Source organism: Muscardinus avellanarius, assembly GCF_963383645.1.
Source record: "Muscardinus avellanarius genome assembly, chromosome: 2".
In the NCBI taxonomy this organism is placed as follows: domain Eukaryota; kingdom Metazoa; phylum Chordata; class Mammalia; order Rodentia; family Gliridae; genus Muscardinus; species Muscardinus avellanarius.
Genome location: NC_137787.1, coordinates 137374942 through 137399298, shown reverse-complemented (window position 1 = coordinate 137399298; position 24357 = coordinate 137374942). Strand labels below are relative to the sequence as shown.

Sequence of the window (24357 nt, the reverse complement as noted above, 5' to 3'; positions counted from 1 at the left end):
AATTCTTCACGATATTCAGGTCTTGGTTCAAATGTCAGACAGAGCCTCAAAAGTGGACAGACAGACAGACACACACACATACACAGTCGCCCTACTCCTACATGGTCACTTCCTCTACTGCCTTGTTTCCTTTCTCATGCTTTATTTCTCTTCAGGGCCTACGTCATTAACTGAAATTATACTTGTTTGTTTTCCCTACTAGAATATAAGTTTAAGATCTATTTTGTTCATTGTAGTTTCCTTAGCAACTTGAAGAAACAAGTACATAGTCAAATATTTTACTTGACTAAATAGGAAATGTGTGACCAAGAGGAAAAAGAATATGCAAAAATATATAAAAAGATTCTGAGTATCATCCTCAATATCATCAATTAAAGAAAAAGTAAACCTACTATCATCCTTAGAATCTAGATGATTTTGTTTCTAACCTTTTCTACTAAGAAACTGAGTTGTCATCTCCAAGTAAGTTTATGCAGTACTACAATGGGTATTACTAAATAAGTAATTTAAAAATTATTACTATTATTATTATTTTGTAGTATATTGGATTGAACCCTGTTTTTTGTTTTTGTTTTTTGGTACTGAGGGTGGAACCCAGAGGATTTTCTATCTCCGGGCTATACTCCCAGACCTATTTTATACTTTGGAAAAAGGGTCTCACTAAGTTGCTGAGAGCCTCACTAAGTAGCTGAGGCTGGCTTTGAACTTGTGCATTCCTCCTGTCTCAGCCTCCCAAGCGCTGGGATTACAAGTGTGAACCACCAAGTCCGGCGAACCCCGTTTTTAATTCTTTATTTTGAAACAGGTTCTCACTAAGTTGTAGAGTGCCTAAACAGTTGAGAGCGGCCATGAACTTGCAATCCTCCTGTTTCAGACTCCCAAGTACTGGGATTACAAGCATGTACCACCACACTCAGCAGTTATCATTATCTTTTATAACACAGCATTTTCTATGTCTAGTTGCTTTTATATTTTCTAAGTGTTTATCATTCTCTTATCTAAGGAACTCAAAACATTACAACTGGAACACATTTATTGCTGTTGAGCCATAGGGAATGATGATAGCAAGTTAGTATCTAAAACGGTAGAGGATTAACTCAGATCCTATCTCTGATCTGTGTGGTGGCCTGTGGCTTATTTTTGTTTGGAAACCTACCAATAAATAGATTGTGAAACTCATGTCTTAGATTGATGTTAAGAGTGGCTACTCTCAGCCACAAAGGTCACATCATCACTGTGGTCCTTTGGTGCTCTCTGAATTAGTATCCCCTGCATTTCTACTGGATCAGTTAATTAGAACCCTCTTGAATTTTAATGGTTTGCCTTCTGTTATCAATACCTGCATGCTAAATAACAAGGAGTTCCTAAATAAACTTTTAATGGGAAAATATAAGAACTATCAAAATATAGTTTGGAAGGACATTGTTTTAACATAACTCCATATAGAATATGGGTTACAGTGGCATTTATAATAAATCTCGAGTATATACTAACAGGATATATATGCAAAGCAAATATGAATGTAAATTTCGGAGTCAAAAATCACATTTCAGATCAGATACATGGTTTCTAATCATATAAAATTGCTTTTATGTAGAGAAAATAAAGCTGTGGTTCAACTAAATGCTAAAGAACAATATAGGATATTTATACCTAAAGGATATTTCACTCATTATACCCAATTCTAAATATAAAATATAACTGCTTTAGTTGTCATAGATATCATTTACTGATATAGAAAGACTCAATAAATTGTTTGTAGATCTATATCGTTATATAAGTTGGGGTGTGTGTGTGTGTGTGTGTGTGTGTGTGTGTGTGTGTGTATAAGAGAGAGACAGAAAGAGAGAGACAGAAAGAGATACTGAGATTAATCATGAATGCTTGAAGAAGAGAGGGAAAAAGAAACAACAGATCTCAAGCTAGGTACAGTAAGTATAACATGCATAGAAGGATCTAGACAGTGCTGAAGTTCTACCAGTTATACTCAGGTATATTAAGAGCAAAAACAACAACAAACCTTACACCATGCTCTAACTGAAAAGAAATATCCCAAGGGATTTAACAAGCACACTTCATTATCCTACTTACCTGATTGTATGGTGGTAAAACTTCAGGAGATTAGAAATTTTATATAATAAAACTGCCCCAGGTTCAGCAAGTATCACTTGTTCAATTCGAACCTATTAAAATATGTGAGAAAAAAATTAAACATTCCTTAAAACCATGTTTCTTTATTAATGATATGCTATAAGTAGTATGAAAATTAGAAATATAATTTCCTTGTGGTTGTGATCATAAAATGTTTTCTAAATAAATAATTTCTAAGTATTAAGTCATAGGAGATGATAAACATTTTAACACAGATAAACTCTATAAAATAACCAATTTACTGCAGAATTTGGCTTAAGGCAGTTATTATCAGATATATCTCATATAATGGAGTCATTTTGAGATTTATCACCAGCATTAAAATGAATTTAGTTCAATACTAAATCACTTTCTTAAAAACAGATTGTTGGTGGAAATATATTTTTCTGTCACCAAATATATTTTAAGAAGTAAAAAAAAGCTAACCATTATACCAAGTTTGTGGCTATTAATCAGAAAACAGAAAAGCAGATAAATTATAAATTAGCAACAACATACTTGCCTAACTATAAAGGCAATAATGAGATTTGGTTTAAGATTAACATAATCTGCCTGGAGATTAGCTACTAGGAATCTTTTCTAATTGAATTCCATCCCTCCTTGATCTCTTACTTTCCACCCCCTCACTAATGAAAGCAATCAAAACCACACCCACATGTGTTTACTTACATGCTATAATGTATCTGTCCTTAAACTATACTTATATGTATCTTCTTGCTTTCCTAAGTAGTCTCTAAACACAAATACAGATGTTGTGTTTTCTGCTTCCTTTACATCTCTGTAGCATCTGGTAGACTGGTACATATGCAACAGATGTTTAATAAACCCTTTTGAAAGCTGAAGTGTCTCTGTAATTGGATTTCCGCATATATAGTAATGCCAACAAATTTAAGTTGCTAAAATGAGATTTTTTGAAGGTATGTGTAACAGCATACAAAAACCTCGAGTTACAGAAACTAATTTATCTCACTAATATGTTTATGACACTGATTCATCTTTTGGCATTAAGGGAATAGATTAATAACCACAATACTGCAGATCATAAACAGTATTTGAATTTAAAAATAATAATTTCCATATGACAATTTCTTTTTAGGCCAAAGCCTCACAGTGACTTACATTATATATAATATCAATAAAAGTAACATTTTCTACATTTTAATATAATTATTAGAGCAAAATATAAAAAGATGTTAATTGTAGACAGACAGCTTTTTCCTAGCAGATTTATAATACCATCTTGGCTATCTGGCAACCTGCCTTCTAGAATGTAGAGACATCAAGAAAATATTATTCATTTAACTCCTGTAAGGAAGAAAGTAAGAAAAGAAAGAGGGAAAGCCAAAGAAAAGAGGGAATTCAGAAGGAAGAAAGGAAGGAAAGAGACCCAAAGAAAAGCAATGTCCACTCTTCACATGAGGGAACGTGGCAGCATGAGGATCAAGGCAGAGACCCAACAGAAAAGGCTGGAACTCTCGGGAGATTTACAAATGATCGCCAAGACCAGCTTCTTAACACCTTGATAGAAACCCCTTGTCATAGGAGGATTGTATGAGTGACTAATCATTCAGTAAAAGTCAGCAGCCTCAGGGAAAATAATACTACACAAGAGAAACAAAAATAAAAAAGTAAAAAGACTGAAGAATGGTGACAGTAGCAATTGATTGAGAGTACAATGATTCCAACAGGGGAGGGAAAAGGTTATTAAGAGAGCAAGCTAGAAAATTTATATTAAAGAAGGAACATTTTACTCATGGACTTGAAGAGAAACTGAATGAATTAATTCTGATGTGTCTAGGTCCAACTTTACAGTGACTCTACTTGCAAAAGTAATAGGTTAGATGCTGATGAGCCATAATATCCTATACATAATATATAAATTTTTAAGGACATAACACAGATTTTTCAAAGTTAGAAGTAGGTGTAGAGATCATATCTTAATGCATACATTTTACTACTCATAAAGTTTCACTTTACTACACAAAGAAAAGGCTAAACAGGGGAGAACAAATAAAATTTGTATTCTCAAATGTATCTCCCATGACCAATGAAAACTTTTCTGTGTGCTTCTAAAAATCAAAATCTCCCTTACCAAGCCACACACAGTGGTATATGTCTGTAATACCTGTTCTTGGGAGGCTGAGACAAGAGGATTATAGGTTTGAGACCAGCCTTCACAACTTATCAAGGCCCTCAGCAACTTAGTGAGATCCTATTTAAAAATAAAAACAAAATAGGGTTAAGGATATAGGTCAGAGGTAGAAGGGCCCTGGGTTCAATCCCTAGTATCACACACAAATAAATAAAACAAAATCTTCTCTGCCCTAAAAGACTGAGTAATAGAAAAGCAGCCAAAACATCCAATATCATATATGCCATTAGAAAAGATTTAGCTGTTTATCAATTAGGAGGAAGAAATTTAATAGAATGTAAACGCAGATCATTAAGAACAACATTTAGAATTATAATCACAAAGAAAACATTAAGGTATGTTCCTCAGCTAACAATTATAGTCCTAAAAATAACACTCACTTAAGTGAAGCCACGTAAGGAGGAAATTTCTTAAAATAGCGTAATATTGTCTATGAATAAGAAAAGAAAAGGAAGGTACAAGAGTTGTGGATCATATATTTACATCACTTTGAACACCTGTTAGGCATTCTGTGCAGTGTGCAATAAACATTACTCTCATATGGAAAGATTTAAGGTTTCTGTAATTTAAGAATCTAAAGAGAGATTTTTCTATATTACAATGAAAAGATATTTGCTTTTTTATTACATTTATTCTTTACCTTTGGTATCTTAAATAAAAATGTGCCAAGAGTTCAAAATAATGTCCTACACTTGCTATAAACACCGTTCTGTGCACAAACATTTGATAAAGATGCAATGAGAATTTCTAAGTATGCTTTAAAACAAAGGCAGACTTTAGTAGTAAATATTAAACTTCTGTGTTAAACATCTTTAACATGGTAACATTTCTTAATCAGAACAAGGCAAGAAACTTTAGGTCAATTCCAATCCTCCAGTGCTAGAATATATATCTATATATCTATATCTATACCTATCTTTTATATGCTTTATAATAATTACTTTCTTAAAAACTGTAATAAAACAGAATACTAGAAGAAAGAAGCAGGGTAGGGGGAGGAACGTAAGGCAGATAAAGTTCAATTTCCTTGTCAAAGTGACTAGAAGTTTAATTTCAATATGTGGCTACAAGGTATGGAAAGTGTAGAAAAAGAAATTTAATTTTTATTCTCCCTTCTCTTTTACCTTTTCAATAACTGCTAGTATACAAACCAAGCACATCTTTAGGAACTATAACTGTATAAAAATCAAACTATGACAAATTAACAGCCTGGGAGAAATACAGACAATAATTTCAAGGTACTTTACTATGTGTTTACTGAACACATGACTGTAGCCAAAGATGATCAAGTCAGAGTGACAATTAAACTTGCAAATATAAGCTGGGTATCGTGGCACACACTTGTAATCCCGGTACTTGGGAGGCTGAGACAGGAGGACTGCGCAGGTTCGAAGGCCACCTCAGCTACTTAGTGAGGCTCTCAGCAACTTAGTGAGACCCTGTTTCCAAACAAAATATAAAAAATTAGGTCTGGGAATGTAGCCTAGAGGGAGAAGGCCCCTGGGTTCTACCCTCAGTACCACATACACACAAAAAAATTTGCAAATATAATCAATTATTATGAAGTATGTCACCTGAGATTTGCTTGTCTAGGTAAAATACCAAAGAAAATCCTAGAAATAAAAAAATTGATTTCAAAATTTAATTTTTAATAAAAATAAACCTTAAACTTAGAAATTTCAAGTGTGTGTGTGTGTGTGTGTGTGTGTGTGTGTGTGTGTGTTGCTAGGGATTGAACTCAGAGACATTATACCTACAAGCTACAGCCCATGCCCTTTTAAAAATTTTACAATTTGGAAACAGGGTCTTACTAAGTCACTGACAGCCTCACTAAGTTGTTGAGGCTGGCTTCAAATTTGCGATCCTCTATATCAACCACCCAAGTACAAAGAAATTTGCAAGTATGCACCACCACGCCCAGCATAAGTTTCAATTTCTATGTGCTAAATTGCAGCCAAACAAACAAACAAAAAAAAAAACAAGCCAATAGTTACCACGTATTCCATAAATACGAATAAGAAAGTCTGTTTCAGACCTAAGTACTGAAACTACACACTTTACCTAAAAACTTATCTCGTCCTCAAAACAACCCTTGAGAGCAGGTCCTTTTATACACAGGTTCAATGTGAGTAAATTATGGTGCAGAAGAGGCAAGCAATTGGAATAAAAGAACACAAGTCGTGGCAAATGGGGATTCTTGATCTTGTCTGACTCCAAATTCTGTTCCTTGGATAAGCAGAACTGATAATAATACTGATATATGATGTTATCATATCCTTGGGTCAATAACTATTTACTGTATAAGAAAAATTTACCATATATGAAACAAGGAAGTAAATGTTTATAGAAAATCCCTGTGAAGAATTCATACACTGGCTATTTTAACTTAATGAACTTTTCTCAGTTAATTAACATAAATTACCATGGGAAGGAGAAACTAAAAAGTCAATATATGCAGAATGTGAATATTTCCAATTTTCCTTAGAATATTGGCAATGATTATTTTAATAATCTGACAATTATTAGCCTTACAAAGGCTAATTTGATTTGACAAAAATAACAGCTTTAATTAAAGCTAGTATGAGTTTCCTCATAAGTCAATAGTTTAACCAGATATTTTATAACATACAAAAATAAAATATTTTACCTTTAGAGGCCTGCACACACCCTCAGTGATATGTCCAACAACTTCTTGAATATTTTCTTCCACACCTAAAATTAATAACTACATAATTAAAATCATTTCCATACCCTTTTCACCTAAGTTCAAAAAATTAGCAAAATTTAACTAAAAAACTAAAAAAATAACTAAGATTAATGGTATTATTAACATTTTAAATAACCATAACAATATTCTATTAAGTTTGATAGCTTCAGGGACATTACTAGTAATCTTAATAACACATTACTAATTGTGTTGATGACTAATGTCTGTCTAGAAAACCTTGCTAATTCATTTGACTGTTGAATTAATAAAACGAACATTACTGTGAAAGAGAGTAAATGTATGAGACAGAGAAAAATGACTATGAAATGAACTGACTGAAGGAAGGTGTGATGTGTCAACACTAATTCTTCAAACATTTCATTCAATGCAGAGCAGAAACACACACACACACTGAGAATATTGAAATGAAACCTTACAATCTAAAGGAAAGATAGACATTTTCTAAAAAATGCAGCACTTTACTGGGTATTGACTCTTAGAGCTTGTCACTACAGTCATTTTCACAAATAGAGAAACTGAGGCTAGAGTTAAATCAACATGGCATGATAACCTATTTCATCTAATGTTTTCTTTCTGCTTCTCAACACTGCCCCTCCTAAATATTTTTCTAAAACACCTTTAAAAACACTGATTAATTAAGATAATAGAAAAAATCTTTTAAAAATACAGATCTAAGATATGTGTGGAATCTAATCTCAATCCTGAAGAAATGAAATCTTTGAAGTTAGTATTATCCCCAATTTGTGCATGGCCTCTCCTGGAGATCATGTGATGAACCACAGTGATGTGTGGCTGAGGTACACAACAGTGATAGCAGGTACAATATTTCTCTTCACTTCCTATTAAAAATACAACGTTTTTTAATTATACACTAAACCCTCACACTTTAATAAAAACAGATCTCTTAAAGCAGTCACAACTAAGAAGATTTGAAATTCTATAGACATTAGCAACTCTTAAATGTGCTCATTGTTCTCCTCCTTTGAAATAAAGACAAAAATTTTAAGTACTTTTTGTATGTATGGTTAAGTACTACAAAATCTTCCGAACAGTCACATGAGAAAGAAAAAAGAGGCTGGGAGTAGAAATAAAAGAATCAGCAGCTGAATGACCATAAGCAAATCACTCAGCCTGTTTACTCCTGGGTAACATGAAGACTATACCAATCTTTACCTTGAAAGTGTCATGCTGAGGATCAGAGATAATGTGTGCCAGACACTCCAGAAATGTGTGACAAATCAAAGAGAAGCGTGTAAGCTTGATTTGGTGGGTGGAAGGGTCCACTACAAAACTGTCAACAGCTGAGTGACAGAATGACAGCAAAGGAAAAGAAAGTCTATTAGCCGAATAAGGAAGAGCTAGAGAGAAGATGATGAGTTAGAATGCTTATTGTACCATGGAGATGTGAAGTGTTTATCTCAGTGAAGAAGATGGCAATGAGAAGAGATTCAGAGAAGCCTCCTGTTATTTTCTTTATTTAGGCATTAACAATAACAATCAGTGCACCCACCTTCTGTAGTCACATGCTTCAAGAGAGACTCCAGGTGTTCCTTTTCAGAAGCAGTAGCTTGATGGAGCCATGCCAACATATCTCCCACATACCTAATGACAACCACATGTTAGTAGAGATGGCCTTCAAAAGTACATCAACAATGTCTCTCCTGATGTCTGACTACCGTACCTCAAAGGGTCATGAGAGTGCATTTCAATCGGTCTAGGTGTACCTCCTGGGCCCCCTCTTGTAAGAGCATCAATAAACCCACGAACAACTGTACTTCGTCTGGCTGTTCCAAATTCATCTAAGGTATACCTAGAAAATACAGAGTATACGAGACACAGTTGGATTTTTTTCCTAATGGCTATATCAGGATATTCATGCAATTTCTAAGATAAGCAAGACATACAACACTTCTTTAAGTACGACTTCAGCAATACTGCTTTTGATTTTTTAAAAATTATGTTTAGCAAGTTGAAATTTCAATCCAAAGGTACAAATGTTTGTTCCTCCTATGAAGGTCTGTTGAGCCAGGAGTCTTTACAGTGGTGGCAACAGCAATAAGGAAGAACAGCGGACTTAGTCAAAGCATGAAACAAAGCCAATGTGGGAATCCTGAAGTCTTCAGTTTTCAGTATCTCTGTAGTCTAAAACAATATTATTGCAGTTTACCACCAAAATTCTCTTCCAAAATTTTTTTCCATTTTTAGAAGCTTATTTTGACCCCAATAATAGACTTACTAGATGTTCCTTAAGCTTTTTAACCAATCATGCATAAATAGCAAATACCTTCTCTTTAACATATGTTTAGAAGCCACATACTATACCTGTAAATAGGGGAAGGCTTATTACAGTGAAGAAATTAGTAGGGAAGAAAAGCTTTAAACTGAGGGATAGGACAATTTGGGGAGCAATATATGCGGGTAGCCTGAAGTTGCAAGAGTGTCCATTTCTTTGACTAGACTCAGTTCTTGTTGCCTACTGTCTCTGCCATTTCTAACACCCAATCCCCACTTAAAAATTCTGATTTACTTTTTATTTTTTATGGTACGGGGGATGGAACCCAGGGGCATTCTACCTCTGAGCTACACCTCCAGCTCTATTTTTTATTCTATATTCTGAAACAGGGTCTCACCGAGTTGTAAAGGGCCTCACTGAGTAGCCAAGGCTGGCCACAAACCTCAATCCTCCTGTCTCAGTCTCCTAAATGGGGTTACAAGTGTGCGTCACCATGCCTGGCTAAAAGTTCTATTTTTAAAGTCCGGGGGGGGGGTGTTAGCAGTCTAATGCCAGCAAATTTCCACTCACTAGTTTTTAAATCCCTAAATATTTTTTTACAAGAATAAATATTAAGAATTATTTCAGCCGGGCATGGTGCCATACACTTGTAATCCCAGTACTTGGGAAGCTGAGATAGGAGGATGCAAGTTCACAGCCAGCCTCTGCTACTTAGTGAGGCCCTTAGCAACTTAGTGAGCCCCTGTTTCAAAATAAAGAATAAAATGGGGCTGGGAATGTAGCTCAGAGGTAGAATATCCCTGGGTTCAACCCCCAGTTTTGCAAAAAAAAAAAAACAACAACAACAACAAAGAACTATTTTATTAATATATAAACAAAAGTTACCAAGATTTCCAAAAAATTTTTCAAAATTCAGTTCTTAGTCTACACTAGTTTCCTTAATTTAATGTTCCTAATTTAATGAAGACACATTTTTGCTAAATATAAGAATGTAGGGAGATATATTATTTCCAACTAAAAAAGAATGTATAGTGAAGTGGAAAATAGCTAGAATTTTTAGGAACCTGAAACCTTTCTGAAGACTGTTCACTATTAACTAGACTGTAGTACTTTGTGTGTGTGTATTTGTTTTCAGTTAAAATAGTTTTGAAATTCTTTGCAGTGACACAGAAAAGGGAAAGTGCATTACCAAGTGAAGCTTTTCTAAACTGTGTAACTGCCTTGTGTTTATTTTCCATTTTTTAAACATGAGAATGAAAATGTTCACTTGTATTTCAATTGTTCAACTTGTAGAACAATTATTGAAGTAATATGTTCTACAATTATGCATATGTATACACATAAATGGGAATAAAGCCTTCTTTTAAATAATCACCTGATTCTATGAAATAATGAACTTAACAATGGAATAACTACTAACACAGCAAAGAAACTCATAAACTTTTAACTTTTTAAATATATAAAATGAATGAATCCTCTTTACCAAAATGCTATTAGTCATAATAAGCAAAAACAACACAATTTCTTTTGATAGGACTGCTCACTGGGGCAACAGTTATAACAGAAATAAGTCAATCCACATGAGGGGGATTAGTAAATCAAGTAAACATTAATCTGTACAGCATGAAATACTAATAAATGTTAATGTTAATCCTCCTGCAGAACAAATACAATTTAAGCAATAATAGCATAAGCCATGAAAAACCTTCAATCATATCTACAGACATGAAACATCTTTCTCAGACACATGAGGAAAGTTTCTTTGACCAAAATTAGATTTTCTTGCAACAAAGGACAAAATTTCAAAATGTTATTTTATAAAAAAGGTGAACATTCAAATTGGGAAACATTCTAAAATGCCTCTAAGATTAAAAACCCTTTTATTATGTTCATCCACATTAAATAAAACTAGTCCAAAGGGAAGTTGAAAGAAAAACTTTGATCAAAGAGAGCAAAGTACATGATAAAAGAATAGTGTAGCTGGTCCTCTTTCAAATGCAATTTCTCCCAAGGACTTCAAGAACTGACATTTTTCTTACACATGAAGACTACATATTTGAGACAGAATGAACACTGAAGCTTTTATATATTACTTCAATAAAGTTCATCTAGTGCCATCTAGTGGTTATTAGGAAGCACTCCGTGTTTCATAAATTTAATGAAATTACCACTTAAAAATAGAAAGAAAAATCATCCATCCATCCATCCATCCATCCATCCATCCAATTCAGCATGCAGAATATCCTAATCATCTGGTCTTAAACCTATTTTCCCACTCAACTTTGAAATATCTCTAAAAGTTTTCTAAATTGCCACTACTGTTCCTGTTTACTGGCTCCAGTTTATAGAGTTAAACATTGGCCATCTTCCCCTCCATTCCTTGTCTTTCAAGTTTTCTCCTGGTTGTCATGTAGGCCTTAAATACACCCCTGCTTAGTTGACAGTTTCCTAGTCACCTCCTCTCCAAATGAAAATAAACTAAAACTTAATGAGATGCCACGCATTATAAAATACCTCATGTGAATGATAATCTTCACAACAGCCCTGCAAGGTAGGAACTATTACTATCCTAATTCCTCAGCTAAGCGATATGAAGCATACAGTGGTCCAAGGGCATGCTGCTTCAAGATCGTATCTTATAAATTCAAGATTTTCTACTTTCCAAGTCAGTAAAAATCATAATTTGTATATTATCAAAAAATAAAATTAAAGATACAAATGCTGGAAAGAATGTGGGAAAAAAACCTCATATATTATTAATGGAATATAAATTAGTATAACCATGACGAAAAACCAGTATGTAAAATTCCCCTCAACAAACTAAAAATAGAACTACTATATGATCCAGCTATCCCACTCCTGGGTATAGATCCAAAGGAAATAAAGTTATGATACAAAAGAGATATTTGCATGTCCACGTTTACTACAGCACTACTCATAATAGCTAACACATGAACTCAGCCCAGATGCCCATCAAAAGATGAATGGAAAAAAAAAAAAAACGAGTATTATTCAGCCATAAAGAATGAAACCACCATGCACAAGCATGGTGGTGCATGCTTGTAATCCCAGCATTTGGGAGGCTGAGACAGGAGGATCGAGGTTCGCAGACAGCCTCAGCTACTTAGTAAGGCCCTTTGCAACTCAGTGAGACCCTGTTTCAAAGTAAAGAATAAAAAAACAGGGCTGGGGTTGTAGCTCGGAGGTAGAATGCTCCTAGGTTCCATCCAAAGTAGAAAGAAAGGAAGGAAGGAAGGAAGGAAGGAAGGAAGGAAGGAAGGAAATGACCACTTGTAGCAAACAGATGAATCTGGTGGACATTATATTGAGCTAAGCCAGAGACAGACAAGAATCACACATTCTTTCTCATATATGAAAACTAAAAAAATATGTCAACCTGAAAGCAGAATAGTTAGATTACTAGCCCTTCCTAAAGGGCTGTGGAGTGGGGACTGAAAGAATGGGTATGACCAATGCACACTGAATCTCAGTAGAGGTTACAGATGTAAAATATACGTCAATAAAAATACATATTAAATGCATAATCTAGTACAAATGCATTTGTATAGCAGAAGTCAACTATCTTTTTCAGGTATCCAAAACACACAGATTATTTTTTTAAAGTAAAACTTTGTGAACAAATATTAATCTGCAGACAATTTAATACTTGATTCAAATCAAACACCAAATGTTTTAAGTACTGAAAGACTTCCATAATCCATGTCAAGATCTTAAAATTAAAATGTTGAAAAAGAAATTTCAGAGTAGAAATAAACTGCTTGGCTGCTGTTCAACAGTGCATATCAGCTTTTCATAGGTACCTGCCTGACATTCAGGCCATTATGAGATGGAGCTTGATACTGACTCAATAGCCAGTGACACTTTTGCAGTGAATTTCCCAAATGCCCATGTTCTCTCATGGTCTATGTGCTTGCATCTGCTATTCCCTCAATCTGGAATATTCTGACCTCCCTCTTCTTTTAGGAAAATACTTACTCAACCTCAAATCTCACTTTATATCTCCCTATAGCTAATCCACACAGCCGATCAATGACAGTCCAAAGCCTTTTACTTTAACCAGTCTCAACATAATCAGTGTACCAGAAGGACAGCCATCACTTTGGGGGAATAAAATTAAGCCTTGCTTCTTGTTATCATGGGTTTACGACATCAGATTCTTAGAGCTAAGTAGAGAAACAAAAAGAGCATGATCAAGGCTGCCTGATTTCAGGTAGAACCTAACACTGATACACAGAAACCCCCTCTGTTGAAAGCTGAGCATCAATGATCTAAAATATACTGAAGGCAGGACACATCCAAAATGTGTTACCCAACCAACCCAGCTGGCCCTCTTAGCTCCTTCAAGGGGGGAGGGGAGTGTGTGTGTGTGTGTGTGTGTGTGTGTGTGTGTGTGTGTGACTTTACTGGGTGCAGTGGTGCATTGCTTTAATCTCAGTATCCAGTATTTGGGAGGCTGAGACAGTAAGATAGCAGGTTGGAGGCGAGTTTCAGCAACTTAGTGAGTCCCTGATTCAAAATTTTAAAAAGGGGTGGGCTGCAGGTGCATCTCAGAAGTAGAATGCTCTTGGGTTCAATTCCCAGTACCAAAAAGAAAAAGGAGTTTACTTCTCTTCTAGCCCCTCCTTCTCAGAAAATACCAAGTAGGAGGTTAGACCTCTGAATACCAAGGAAACTAACGCCTTCCCAAGTCCATGGTCACTCAAGCCTAGCCAGACTCATATGAAGTGTTCTGTGGACTCCAGTTACAGGGACAGGCCTAGTGACAAATGTGGGTCTCCCTGAGAGCTTTAGGTTGCTCCAGTGCTCTGTTCTCCAGATTCTTAAATACTGACTTCTGAGATTACATTACAATGATGTACAGTCAATGTTCCAATATATTGACAAGTTAGGATCATGGTAATAAAAGTGTTTATTTGTTTTTAAACTATTCAGAAAAAAGTAATTTAAATTACAAACATAAGATTAAAGTAAAAAAAAAAAAACTCAGTTTATACCTATTTTAGGAAATGTTCCTTGATATTCAGCTTCTTCCTGTATTCCTATCCCAGATTACCTAAAATATTCCCTCTAGACTAGCAATTCATATATTCTACTAAAATGCACTTATCTGCTTTTGTCTGGTTCCCATAAAGAAAGCAGTCTTTGGGCAGTGTGTTACCGCTATCTCCAGCACTCAGAGCGGTGCTTAACACACTAGTGAGTGGTGAGCCAGGGGCAGTGGACTGCTGATGCTGATTTACACAGCTGTCCCAGCAATGGGTGCTCTAACTTGACTATAGGGTAAGTAAAGTTCTAATGAGATAGTAGTGTAGAAGGGAAATGCTCTAGAATACTGTAAGAAGCCTTTGAAAAAGATGACTCAGAGCAGGATTCAGTGGCTCTGTAAGAGTTCCCTGGCTGTTTCCTGAATTACCGATGACCAGTTGATCTTCTTAAGGCTTATTTTCATTCTCTCCTTACTTTACATGAAACTATTTACTTTTTTTCTTTTAATAAGAAAATTAAGAGCCGAGCGTGGTGGTACATGCTTGTAATCCCAACATTTGGGAGGCTGAGACCGGAGGATCACGGTTCGGGGTCAGCCTCAGCTACTTAGTAAGACCCTTTGCAACTCAGTCAGACCCTGTTTCAAAATAAAGAATAAAAAATTGGGCACGGGGTGTAGCTCGGAGGTCAAATGCCTGTGGGTTCCATCCCCAGACCCGCAAAAAAAAAAAAGAAAAAAAGAAAATTAAAATCAAGAATATAAAAACAAATCAACAAGTTAAAATACACAGGATTCTTACCCAAAGCATTATCATATAGTTGTTGATTGGTGTAATTTACAAAGTCAAAGATCTGGATCCTCTCTTTTCTAGAATTCTACTGATGGAACTCTGATTTTTTTTTTTTTTTTTTTTTTTTTTTTTTGTGGTACTGGGGATGGAACCTAGGAGCATTCTACCTGCAAGCTACACCTTCAGCCCTATTTTCCATTCTTTATTTTAAAAAAGAGTCTCACTGAGTTGCAAAGGGCTTCACTAAGTAGCTGAGGCTGATTCTTCTGTCTCAGCCTCCCAAATGCTATGATTACAAGAATGCGCCACCACACCTGGCTTGCAACTCTGATTTTAAATACTTTTTTCACCTCTGGGTATTATCCCAGTTCCCTTGTGGCTGCCTTCTCCCCAGCACAAAGTAGGTACAGGACTTGTAGTGACCTACAATTATAAGCCTGTTAAGCCACATGGCCTCCACATAACTAGGAGGAAGTCTTGTCAGTTACAGTGTACCCTGGTCCTCCCATCCATGATGTGTTCTATACCCTGTAACATTCAAATAAGCTGGTGCTCCAGGACACAGACATGTGGTAAGGCAAAAACTCTGATGAAAATTATAATTAAGCTATTGTATGCAAATGTGCTAATATTAAATAGAAAAGGTATTAATGTAGACTATCAAAGAAAAGTAGGATTTCTTACTTATATAAAACAGGTCTGTCCTGTAGGGCTTCCATTGCCTGGGTTAATACTGGAGAAACATCACATGATTCTTGAGTCAGTGTTCTGCATTCACCTAAAAAAACATTATTACTTTTGTTAAATTAAAATTAGGTCCTTATGTCTATTCTTAAATTCTATAGCAAAAGTGTTGGAGAATCATAAACACTATGCCAATCAAAACCCAATTTATGCTGTCAACCATCCCTTAGTGCTACAGGAGTAAATGCAGCCTTGCTAACACCTGAATTTCAGCACATGAGAATCATGTGTACTTCCAATCTACAGAACTATAAGATAATGAATCCATGTTGCTTTTGTTTTTTTGTGGTGATTTGTTACAGTGGAAATAAAGAAATTCACCATTTTTAACTTTACATTTTATTTATGTAAATAATGAGATGACCAATCAACTTCAAGGTAATTGAGAGCAGAATTACTGTCCTTGTCTTTTTATTCTCATCGTTCAAAAAGCATACTGCTCTGCAAATAGTAGAGGCTCATGACACAAACCTGACAGTATGCTCAAATGTAAAGTTTTCTCTTTAAAAATATTTTTAGGATGGCAACCGAGAAAAGCGGGGCTTAAGAGCCCCGCTAACAACCAATCTCCATTACCACAAAATCAGCGCCGTTCATAGCCAGAAAACACCATCACCAGAGAAACAAAAAAATCACCAGGCTCCAGAGAGAAAGCAAACTGAGAACAGAGCTCAGAGCCACAGAGGAGAGACACCGGCCACACGCCCGAGGACGCAGCAGCAGCGCCATACTGCCGGCAGCAGCGGCGAGTTCACCGGACGGCTACAGCAAGCCGAGGTGAGCCGCTGCGGAACAGCCAGGCGGGATTTCTCGCCGCAGGTAAAATCTAAAGCTCCCAGTGGCAGAGCTCAGCACACGCTGAAGGGATTCAGAGTGGAAATCAAAACCAAGAAGTAATACGCCAGCCTCACGGCCGAGGGCGTAGCAGCGGCGCCATATTGCCACCGGCGGCAGCAGCAGCGAATTCATCGAATACAGTACAGCTACATCTGCGTACTCAAGAACAGTGAGTCAAATCGCGGGCCACAGAGGAGAAATCCCAGTACTGTACTCCCTGGGACCTGACCCAGTGGGGGAGTGGCGGTGGCAGAGGTATCACACCATAGGAGAACGCCCAACCTGGCACCCCCCCATAGTCTAAAGCAGCCTCTATTGACTCCCTGGGTCTAAAACTTTGCAATACAACCCAGTAAAGGAGTAGTGGTGACTGAGATACCACAGATTCGAGATCCAGAGCACCTTAAGTGAAGTCGTAGTGACCCAAGGGAAGAACCCAGAGAAGGCAGAAACTTCCAAAATCATGGGAAAGAGGAATAACAATGGAGCAATGAATGCCCACAATCCCACAACATCAGAACCCGATAAAACAGAAATTCAGAGATTTCTAGATCAAATCAGGAAAAGAACTGTAGAAATAATAGAGGTGTTTCGAAAAGAATTCAGAGAGAACCAAAAAGAGATAAAGGATGCAATTAATGAAGTAAAGGCCTCAATTCAAAGTACAAACAACTGATTAGACCACATGGAGAATAGAATCTCGCTCTTAGAAGATGATCATTCCAAAAATGAATGCATAGTTTCTAATTTAGAAAAAAAAATCTGACAGCAGGAATCTGACATTGAAGAAATATGGGCCCATTTTAAGAGAGCTAACCTAAGAATAATTGGAATAGAGGAGGGAAAAGAAGGTGAAACCAAAGGGATCAACAATCTCTTCAAGGAAGTAACAGCAGAAAATTTTCCAAACATAGAGCAAGAGGTCAATACACAGGTCCAGGAAACTTATAGAACTCCATTTAGGCAGGATCAGAGAAAAGGATCCCCATGCCACATAATTGTCAAAATGACCAATGTGGAAGCCAAGCAGAGAATCTTAAAGGCAACAGAAACAAAGGGCCAAGTGACATTCAGAGGCAAACCAATTAGAATCACTCCAGACTTCCCAAACCAAGTCATGAGAGCCAGAAGGGCTTGGAGTAACATATTCCAAACTCTGAAAGAAAACAACTTCCACCCCAAAATTTCCTACCCAGAAAATCTTTCTATCAAATTAGATGGAGAAATAAGAAGCTTCCATGACAAACAGAAACTGAAGGAATTTATGTCTTCAAAACCAGTGCTAGAGAAAATACTCAAAGAGATTAACTACAAAGAAGAAATAGGTAACACACACCAGAACCAGAGAAACAAGAGTTTCCATCCAACAGTCAACTAAGATTGGTTATCTGTGGAGATTCTTTACTTACGTTAGTCTTTTACCTATCTCTAAATGGTATTGTTTGCCTTGATTGTTGTTAATTTTTAGGATTTCTAGTTGGAATATTAATATACCTTCAGATATAGCATTTGGAAATATTTTATCCCATTCTATTAGTAACTGTTAACTGTTTACATTGTCTTTGGATATACAATATTTATTTTTTTATTTTTTAGGGAGTTTGTATACTCTTCTGTTGCCTGTGCCATTGAAATCATATCCAAGAAATCACTGCCAATTTCAATGTTGTGAGGTTTTATGACCCAGATTTTCTCCTAAAAGTTTATAGTCTTAAGATTTATATTTAGGTCTTTTATCTATTTTGAGTTAATATTTGTATATGGGATTAGGTAAGGGTCCAACTTTATTCTTTTCCATGTAATTATTATGTTTCAACAATATTTAGTTAAAAGATTATTATTTCCACCATAAAGTTCGTGGAAACCTTGTCAAAAATAACTTGACACTATAGGGAAGAATTTAGCTCTAGGCTTTTATTTAACTCCAATGGTTTATATATCTGCCTTTAGAATACTTCTACACTGTTTCAATTATTGTAGCTTTATATGGTTTGAAATCAGAAAATATATATCTTCTAGCTTTGTTCTTTTTCAAGATTGTTTTGGGTATCTAGAGTCCATATTCCATATTAGGATAGATTTTTTTTTTTCTGAAAAATAAATATATAAATATATGATAGTTTCACCTAAAAAAAATAGAAAAAAATATTCTCTGGTAAGAAAGAAAGTAAAAAGAAATATTGAAATGTTATCTTTAAGTCATCAAAAGCTTGGTATCAGACAAATGAAACTGTTATGTGAGATTATAATTTTTTATTTTGGATAAATTGCTATAATACTAGATGTCAACCACTAAGCCAAGCATGGGAGGGAGGGATGGGGAGAGAATGGGGTGGGGATCGGGTGGGGGCTGACTGGGCGATGTGTGCATGTATGTCTACAAAAGTTTGTATCCCACTATGATGTATGAATACAGTGCACCAATTAAAAAAAAAATAAAAATAAAAATAAATAAAAATAAAATAAAAATAAAAATATTTTTATATTTTAGTATTTATTTATTTATTTGCAGTATGGGGATTGAACCTAGGGGCATTCTACCTTCAAACGACACCCTCAGCCCTATTTTCTCATTTTTTATTTTAAAAATATTTTTGAATAATAAATTAAAATATATCAAATAAAAGCCAATTGAAAATTTAAAAATTGGAGATTAATGTTCAAGAAGGTAGGAAACAAGAAATAAGTCACTTACTTTGAACCCATCGATAAAGTCTTTCATAAGCTGTTTCCTGAAGCAAGGCCATCTGTTCCATAATTTCTAAACTAAAAAAAAAAATAAATACACATTTATTACAATTTAAGCTTTTAGTTAATAACTATATGTAAACATCTAATTGTTTACATAATGATTTGGCTATGCTATATTAACTTCTATAATTTCAGAAATTCTCTAAGGAGAAACCTTGGATGAGTAAATGAAATTTAACTGAGAAAGATGGGAGGCGGAAAAGAGTGAAGCCCTAATGTTCAAGATGTACATTCACAAACTTACCTAACTCAGTCACTAGGCTGAACACGAGAAGGAAGGAAGGGGGAAGGAATGGCGTGGGAAGTGGGGAAGGGCTAAATGAGGAATGTATGCATGTATGCCTAAACTATCCTGTATTTCATAATGATGTATGATTACTATGCACCGACAAATTAAAAGAAAATGCCAAATTTATTTACTTATTTATCAACTACTATAAGTAATAACTTATATCAGAATATAATTTCTCCCTTTCCCAAAGACAAAGACTAAATTCCTACTTCATTAAATGTCGTATAGTTTGTTTCTAAAAGAATCTCAAATTTTGGTAATGTAAGCAGCAATACAATTAGTGGAAAGAACAGTTACTCACCCTGCTGTCTGTTGGTTTGTACGCAAGAGAACTTTAACATCATTATGAATCTGTTTTACTCTTCCCAATGCCTTGAAAAAATCCTTTAAAATTAAAAATGTGGCTTTAAAATGTCCATGCTTTCAGGGAAAACTATATTACTCTAACTTAGAAGATTACTACCAAGAGAAAATACATTGTTACCTATTTTAATAAAGTCTCCCTACACTGATAACAACTTTCTTCAAATTTTTATAGATGGTATAATAGACATTTCTTCACATTTTAAGGCAAATATTAACTTAATGCCTTCTATGCTTCAAATAATGTGCTAAGTTTCTAGGGATACAGATTATTATTATTATTTTTTATTTTTTTTTTTTTGCAATACTGGAGATGTAACCCAGGGCATTCTACTTCTGAGCTATGCCCCCAGCCCTATTTTTTATTCTTTATTTTGAAACAGGGTCTCACTGAGTTGCAGAGGGCCTCACTAAGTGGCTGAGGCTGCCCACGAACCATGATTCTCCTGTCTCAGCCTCCCAAATGCTGAGAAAGTTGTGCACCACCACGCCCGGCTGGAATACAAAATTTATAAGGACAAAAATTCCTGTCCTCAAGAAATGTATACTCTAGTGAGAGAGAAATGCAAACCTAAAAATTACTAAATAAAGCAAATCACATTAACTATCATATATCGTATAGCTTACGGTACTTATATCACTGAGATGCTTTATATGTCTGCTATCTACCCATTACTGCTCCCTCATCCATGAGTAGAATGTAAAGTCAAAAATATAAATATATTCTCTATGTACACAGGAGTTGATTGATGCTATACTGATTACTGATTTCTTTTCTTTCTTTAAAAAAAGACAGTGGAGCTGAGCATGGTGATGCATGTTTGTAACCCCAGTATTTGGAGGGCTGAGATAGGAGGATCACAGGTTTGTGGCCAGCCTCACACAGCTACTTAGTGAGGCCCTCCCCAACTTAGTGACACTCTGTTTCAAAATAAAGATTAAAAATAGAGCTGGAGGTGAAGCGCACAGGTAGAATGCCCCTGGGTTCCACCCTTAGTACTGCAAAAGAAAAAACAAAGGCACTGGAGCTTTAGTTTCCAGAATGATACACAAAATGTACTAATAAGACACTAAATGAGACCTCATTCCCACCAAGAACTCTTCTTGCTCTTCAATTACTTAAATTTATAGTTTCTCTCTCCCAAATTTCTATTTGGTACACATTGTGTGTCTTCAAGGAAAATGAAAAAAATAAAGGAGAAAAAGAAAAAAGAAGTCTCCTTGCTGTTTACTATTTTGAAAAGTTTTACAATTCTGATGGTCAGTTTCCAAATAACGGCACGGCTTAAAAATTAATTCGATGAAAAGATATACAACTTCCAACTCCAGGAAGACAAAATATACAGAAAAGACATAATCAGTGTAATCTCACTATAATGGAATTAGGAAAGGTGGTATGACTGTACCATGAAGTATAAATGGGATAAAGAGAACATGTGTGTTTTGTTTGTGTTTAGGGGGAGAAAAATAAGTGAAAAGGTAAACCGTTAATTGTTGTGATAGGAAATAAATAGAAAACAGTCAATAGACAACCAAAGTTTAGTCTGAACTCAAAATCTATAACACAGAATTCAGAAAAGCAGCAATAATTACCAAGGTCAAAAGTGGCTGGCAAAAGGCTGAAAGGTGGAAAGTAGTGGAAAAAGTGAGAAAGCTTTCTTCATAGGTTGTGTGTACTCTCTGACTTAAAAACTACGCAGCATGCAGAGAAATATCGCAGAAAATATAAATCAGATGCTTCCCCTAATCAGCAATAACTAGGAGGAAAGGGGCAACAGGAAGAGGCTGAGCTATGGAAAGGGCCCTATAGTGAAGCAACTAATGTGACCAATCAGAGGGTATGGAATAGTGGAGGACGGAGCCTCTTTAAAACGCAGGAGGTACATAAACAAATGTATCAAAGTTAATCACCAAACAAGCATGGGATCGAGGGAGGGGGAGGGAATGGGATGGGGGCTGGATGAGGGCTAATTGGATGATGTGTGCTTGTATATCCTCTCAAGTCTTGTACTCCAATGTGACTGATATATGACTACAATGCACCAATTAAAAAAATAAATTAAAAAAAACTACATGCATAACTTTGAAAAATAAAAATTAAAAACTGATATATGCATTTTGATTTCTCAATCTGAAAATATTTTCAAACCAAACGTCTTTTTCAGATGGAAAAAATAAAGCTTTTAGAATAGGACTCCCTCTATAGCATCTGTAACTGCTACACTTTAAGTCAGTCTAATATATAGCAAGGATACCTCAGTAATAGGTCCTTCTCTGGTGCCTCGGAGAAGGCTCATTTCATCTGAAGTCAGTTGAAACTTAGATAAGAAGGCATCTGCAACTTGTGCCCTTATTTCTAATCTTTGACTATAATGAAAAAAAAAAACAAGCAATAAAAATCAAGCATACAATGCATTTTCATAGCTATAAAACAAATTGTATCTCAGATATGATTAACTCTGTAAAAGAAAGGTATAAAAGACTCTCAACATCTTTGACAGCCTGTATCTGCCTCAACTGTTGAAGATCATTAATCATGAACATGAAAAAATTATTGCTAATCAGACATGTAGGTTATAAAATTACTAGAAGCTCATTAGGCATGTATCTGATAAAATTAAGGTGATACTGTTCTACCTCAGATATTTAACACACAGCAAAAAGAATCAATCACTATGAAAAAGAACTGAGTTCACAAATTGACCCTGCAAGCTGGGCGTGGTGGCGCACGCTTGTAATCCCAGTGCTTGGGAGGCTGAGACAGGAGGATCGCACAGGTTTGAAGCCAGCCTCAGCTACTTAGTGAGGCTCTCAGCAACTTAGTGAGACCCTGTTTCCAAATAAAGTATTAAAAAAAAAAGGTCTGGGAATATAGCCCAGAGGTAGGAAAGCCCCTGGGTTCACCCCCAGTATAATAAACACACACACACAACAACAACAACAACAACAACAACAACAACAAATGGACCTTGCATTACAAGTATTCCGCTCCTTAGAAGTCCTTGCATAATTTACCTTAAAATTTAACAAGGTTATTTTCTTTCTTTCTTTTTTTTTTGGTGGTACTGGGGTTCCTGGAAACCCTCTGGGCTACACTCCCAGGCCTATTTTATACATTTATTTGGAAACAGGGTCTCTTAAGCCAGCAAGGCTGGCTTCAAACCTACACGATCCTCCTGTATCCGCCTCCCACACGTGGGGATTACAAGCGTGCGCCACCACACCCGGCCAACAAGGTTATTTTCTAGGAGAAAAATATGTTCCTGTTTTCAACCAATTTCTTCTTAACCACTAAAATATCCTAAACTTTTTAAGTTTTCACATAAAATATATAACCAAATTCAGATCACTTCAGTTTTTTGTTTCACACTAGAAAAAGAAGTCGTAATTCTTCCTGAGTCAGTAAAGTTACTTCTCTACTTTGGTCTTCCTCACATTTTCTACATGACAGTAAAAACATTATTTTAAGTTATATTATCTGAATACATCTCAGCTGACAATTAAATATAAATTAAATAGGTAAAATAGAAAAGTACATTCTACTGATTATCATTTAATTGTGAGGGATCATTCCATGCATTCTCTGAGTCTTTGCTCGACCTGAGACCCAGGATATCCTCTTATACAAGTAACTTCACCCCTCTGCACTCTTTATATTTCTCATTCATCATATTTTGTTCTAAGAATTATGTTATGAAGGAGAAGGGCTCAGTGTGAAACCTTGTCAAGAATAATGGATGTGACACTAAGGAGTAACGTCATGTACTTGTCTCTCTTGATCTATGGTAGCCTTAGGCAATAAATGTCGGAGGCTTTGTAGGTAATAAAGGTCTCTGCTGTAATCACTCAGCTTCTGCTGAAATAGGGTAAAGGCAGCCATAGGTAATACCTAAACACAAGCGCAAGGCTGTGTTCAAATAGAACTTAATTTACAAAAGCAAGCAAGTAACAGCTGGAATTCCCCTGGGGTCACAGTTTGACAAACTCTGATCTATACTTTAGTATACTGGCTACTCTATAATGAGCAGTTACGGTAGTCATATCCTATGCTACAGATTAAACACCTAGAATAGTCAACAAATTTAAGTGACATCTGCAGCTACAGAGCACAGGGCAGGTATCCTGCATCACAATATAATGCTTTTCCTCTTTACACTACTCTGGACATGAGTTATGCACTATCATAAATTTTATCTTAATTATTGAGTTTAGCAATATGCATCACATCCTATTACAATATTTCAAACTGTTACTTAACCTTATTCGCTCATTCAATCATCTATTACTTTTGTAAACTACAGGGAGAAA

At 35.6% G+C, this 24357-nt stretch overlaps 1 protein-coding gene across 1 annotated transcript in view; it reads right to left on the bottom strand.

Annotated features, from left to right (window-relative positions):
• COG6 (component of oligomeric golgi complex 6) overlaps window positions 1-24357 on the bottom strand; it is a gene marked incomplete at both ends in the record, with an annotated part of 70355 nt that overhangs the window by 36584 nt on the left and 9414 nt on the right. Inside the window, 8 exons of the mRNA XM_080690217.1 lie at window positions 2092-2183; window positions 6951-7015; window positions 8542-8633; window positions 8713-8841; window positions 15747-15840; window positions 19339-19409; window positions 19988-20070; window positions 22305-22416. Coding sequence (XP_080546343.1) covers window positions 2092-2183; window positions 6951-7015; window positions 8542-8633; window positions 8713-8841; window positions 15747-15840; window positions 19339-19409; window positions 19988-20070; window positions 22305-22416 — 738 coding nt within the window. The remainder of the gene's footprint in view (window positions 1-2091; window positions 2184-6950; window positions 7016-8541; window positions 8634-8712; window positions 8842-15746; window positions 15841-19338; window positions 19410-19987; window positions 20071-22304; window positions 22417-24357) is intronic.